Source organism: Durio zibethinus, chromosome 13, assembly GCF_047325235.1.
Source record: "Durio zibethinus cultivar Kanyao isolate XHJ-2024 chromosome 13, ASM4732523v1, whole genome shotgun sequence".
Lineage (NCBI taxonomy): Eukaryota > Viridiplantae > Streptophyta > Magnoliopsida > Malvales > Malvaceae > Durio > Durio zibethinus.
Window position 1 is genome coordinate 8507932 of NC_143174.1, and position 5043 is coordinate 8512974.

The window sequence follows — 5043 nt, forward strand, 5'->3', positions numbered from 1 at the left end:
ACCTTTCACATCAAAGGATAAAGATAAGGAAGGATCAACTTAAGAATAATATATGATATCTTTTATTGAGGGGTAGATGTTAAATAAATTGAGTTTCAAAGGTTTTGAACTCGTTTCATCACAAGTAAAAAAGAAAGAAAAAAAGAAAAAAGGAAAATGAAAAGGATAAAAAAAGATAAATAATATGATGGAATAATGATGTTTGAAAAAAAAATGACAAATGTCCCAAAGGAAACCTTTCATAGAAAATAATCCTTAGTTTAATCACCTCCATACACATACTTTGGGTTTATCTGTCCTTTTCTTTCAGAACCCCAACCCTGGCCTACGTTACGAGCTGTGAAAAGTCTATTTTAATCAAGCATAAATACTTAACTGAAGAGCATTTTCCTTGAGAAATTACCATAACCGATGAAGTTTTTACCAATTTTCCTTTATGAAAATTATCCTTTTTGAACCATGTGGCCATTTTGAATAATGTGAAATTCTTAACTGCATGATGGAACAACCGAGAAGAAAGATGTAAAAAACAAAAAAATGAAGAGAGAATGATGCTCTATGGTGAAAACTCTAAAATGGATAGTCTAGAGCAAATTTGACAACTTTATAGCTAATCCTAATGCCTAAAAAATAAGAGAGCCAGAATGAAGTAACCTAAGCTTTTGAAAGATTCGAGAATGTTGATGCCTTGAAAGTTAGAAGTCCATCAAAATGATTAATTCCAAAACTTTATTTGGATTTCGATAATTTCATATTAAAAATCAAATCAACTTAAACTCAGAATAATTTTGGATTAATAATTCAGATTCACATCATTTTCTAGTTTCTATTATACATATTCTGGTTATTGACTTTTTTGCTCAAATTAAATCCATTTGAGTTCTGATTGGGTCGTACTGAACAAACGATTTGTTCTCAGGTTAACTTTACTAACTTTAGTTAAAAATTCAAAATTTTAATAAAGCGAAAAACATAATTAGAATGAACCCCACCCCTCCCCCTCCCCCTCCCCCCCCCCCCCCCCCCCAAAAAAAAAAAAAAAGGACTTTGTAGTGAAATGTGAATTAAGCATTTATAATTACCTCAAAATTTACTATTTACAACCTTGTGATATTATTCCCTTTTAGCTCATTGTCAAGCTACAAAGCAGAAATCACAAACTGGTTATTAATAAAAATGGATTAAACATCCGTGACCCCAACCAACAATAACCAGAGAAATGATTTACAGTAAAAACTTCACTTAATACAACAGATATTAGATAGAGATTAATCTGGAAAGATACAAGAGCAAGTCTTAGTGTACCAAAAAAGAAGCCAAGCTGAACCTCAACCTTACGTACATGTGATCTGTTAATTGATTACTTATTTAGTCACCAATGGAAACCAACGCTCATGAAAAGAAGACTGATAGGAGATCATATATAGAAGGAACACAAGCACAAGTGCAACCCCCCATGGCGACCCTCCTGCTCTGTGAAGTGAATCTTGCTCCGGTAATGGAATGAGGAAAGGAACTCTCCCAGATAAGCAGTGAACCAGAACAAGCAGAACAAGCGGGGTCAGCATGAGGAAGAATTTGAGCTGGTTGATGAAATCCTCAAACATGGACTCATAGTTTATGTACCAGGAAAAACCCAGTACAAAGAAGAGGATGAAAACAAATAAACATAGGTGGACAGGAGGAGGGGAAAGATAGTCTAAGAATGAATATCTGTAGTATCTAGCCATATTTGTTTTCAGTTTCAGAGGGAAAAAGCTGGAATGAAATATGGTTTTTATGCAGAGAAGGAAGGAACTGTTTAAAAATTCTAGAATCAACTGGTTTGTTGGCAAGAAGAAAGTGGTTTACATAGGGAGAGAGTTTGGAGATGATATTTATTATTATTTTTTTGTTTTCTTATAAAAAAGATTTAAGTCTAAAGCAATCAGCTAGTATTTAAATTGTGCTCTTTGTAAAAAAGGTAATAAAACTCTAGCACTTTAATTTGAATTGCAACAATTAATACAAATTTTAGTCTACTGAATTTATACAAATGTTCAATATAAATATGGTGGTGTTGCAAATTATTATTTGCCTGATTAATTTGGACAAATCAAGTATTATATACACTTTCTTTTCTCTTGATTCATGGAAATAAATATTGATTTTGTAGATATTAACATTTTTCCTTACTATCATTCTTTTAATTTTATTAAAATAAAAAAATAATTTAATCTCATTTCTTAAATCTATTAAAATTAATAATTAAAAGATATATAAAACCAAAAAATTTTGTACTATATAAATTGATCCCCTCTTATAAAAAGTTACAAAAGACCACTCAAAAAAAGGATGAATCATGCAGGACCCATGATTATTCTCTGTATCCAACTGTCAGTACGGGTAGAGCCAAATTTAGAATTATTGAAACGATTTAACATATGATCGATGTAACAGATATCTTATATTCTATAATTAAAATCGTCTCTCAAATTTACATGTCTATAATTTTGTTAAGCTAAAACACAATGTGACTTTTATTTGATGGATTTGATTTGAAATTTTTTTCATTTTCTTAAAACTATTATTAATCAAATTAAAATTATGTGAAACTGTTAGAAAAATGAATTAAGTGAAATATATTTTTGGGAAGTTCATGAATTAGTTTTACTATTTTGAATTAAAAATATTTGTGAAATATTTTTATAAAATTATTACTATGAGAGAAATTATAATTATATTAAAGTATTACACATAAAAAACAATGGTTAATTAAATAAAATAAATAAAATAATCAATAAACAAATGCACAGCCGATATATTTTGAATATAAAGCTCCATTTAATTCCATCGTTCGAAGAAACAGGTCTACCCCGCATCATTTAGTTATTTTTGCTACTAGTTCCAATTTTGTTTGAGACAAAAGAAAAAAGAAAAAAGTTTGATTGAAATGAATTTTCTTTGCTTTATTCACCCTTTTTTTTTTTTATTCTTGATTTTGGAATTTTCTTTTTGGGTAAATAGATTGCTCTAGCTTTAAATCGTTTCTTCATCATAAGGAGTCTTCCTTTTTGACGATGAATATGGTGGAACGAGGACACTTCCAAGAATGACGGTGAGAATTATCATTTCTTTTAATGGTTGAGATTTGCAGCTGCAAAGGTGTGGACCAATAGAAAGCTGCCACCTACAACCGACCATGGACTGGATCTGGAAAGATGAGAAGAATAAAGGTGAAAAAGGAAAAAGCAAGAGTTTATTGAAGGGAAAAAGTAGAAGGGGAGCATGTTATTGGTAAAAGTTGTTTGCATATTCCGAAGATTGTGGTCCATCTCTCACTGCTACTTTGTCTAACTTTATCCATATGATGAATTCACAAATCTAAAATAATGAAAGGAACACTTTAATCGCATTTTTAAAATTTTTAATCTGTTATTGAATTCTTTTAATTTTATATTTATATGAGTAAAAAAAAACATTTTTCATATATATATTTTAAATTTATAATTTCCAAACATCAATTTCAATATCAGATTAATTGATCTAAATTTCAGTCAACATGATCGTATATTTCTAATTGTATATATTCCATAATTTAATTTAATTTTTGTTTCTTTTTAATATTAATTTAATTGTACTTATTATATACTAATGTTTATTCCGCTCAAGATAGAATGTACAAATATACGCGGAGTAACTGTGATTTCGTAGTTTTAGAATTAGAAAATCAAGATTTTAATTTGCAACAAGGGAAAATAACACATTGCTCTCATATAAGTGGTTTTTTCTTCCTATTTCACATTTCTAATTTAAGACACAATCTAATACTAGATTCTATTTCACTTTTATCAAACAATCGACCCACTACCCTAAATCTAGGTGGTGCCCACAATACGAAGGAAAACAAACTTATTTAATGCCCAATGGAAGATAGGCCCCCGGTATCCAAATAAAAATGCCACCCCGCTTAAGCATGGGCTTTATATATGATTAGCATTATTAGTTCATAATAAGTCATTTAAAATAACAAATAATTGATCAATCCGAAAGAGACAAGTGGCAGGTCAGGGTAATTTGATAAAAGCAATGCCATGGCATTTTAACGAACATGTCAGTTAAATTTTGTTGATAGGTTTGTTTGAATGACATGACATTATTTAAGCTAGCGTGCTGCTTAGTTGGACAAATGAGAAGGTTATATATGGTAGAGAGACGTTAGCAACTGTTAGAGAGGAAATGGGTAGCAAGCGAACCGCTTAAAGTTTAGCATAAAATCAGGGAAGGAAGAACCATTTGCTGATTTTGTATAATAACTCTTATATTGCATGAGGCAAAGGGGATGGTTCCTAAAATAGAGGAAAAGCCGTTGGAAATCACCTATAAAAAAAATAGGCGCCAATCGATAAAAGGACACACCTACTACGCACGTCAAACTCAATATACTTCAGTGCCGATAGCTTTATTTCTTGCTTCCAACTTTTTCCAGAATTGTTTTTGTATTTCTAAAACTCTCCGTGAGAAAATGTGATGACTCTTGCGGCTATAAAAAGAGTATGTAGGAATTTGGATTTAAGAAAAGTTATGATTCTTGCATGGTGTGGGGATAAGGTTAATAAGAGTTCGGTTTCTATTTCTTATGGTGTTGCATATAATCATATTCAAGTCTATTTAGACAATGGGTCCTTAGTTATCAAAATCAATCTAAATGAGATACTAAAAGCTTATATCTTGGAGAATTCAAAGGAGAGTTTGCGGGATGGTGAGGAGTTATCACATATGAATCATTTAGTAGAGATGGCTAACCATGTACAGGTCAAGGAGTTTGGAGATGAACTAGTACAAGCCTACCCTTTGATTGATGACAAGCAATCTGAAAGTGCTACGGGGTCCTCGAATATTCCTAATATTGATCCAATTCAAGATAATATTGGAAGCCTTGATTCGATGGTTTGTGAAACAGGAGTTGTTATTGGTGAATCTACCGTAAAATGCCATGATGTTTGTGATGTGGTTCCATATTCTTATGTGGTAGCAGGAGAACCTAGCAACATTGGTGGTGGT

At 31.1% G+C, this 5043-nt stretch overlaps 1 protein-coding gene across 1 annotated transcript; it reads right to left on the reverse strand.

Annotated features, from left to right (window-relative positions):
• Positions 1-1058: 1058 nt before the first annotated feature.
• LOC111304026 (uncharacterized) lies at positions 1059-1900 on the reverse strand. The gene has a single exon (XM_022900553.2). It carries the CDS (start codon positions 1728-1730, stop codon positions 1365-1367), a length of 366 nt encoding a protein of 121 aa, XP_022756288.1. The 5' UTR covers positions 1731-1900; the 3' UTR covers positions 1059-1364.
• Between the last annotated feature and the right edge of the window lie 3143 nt (positions 1901-5043).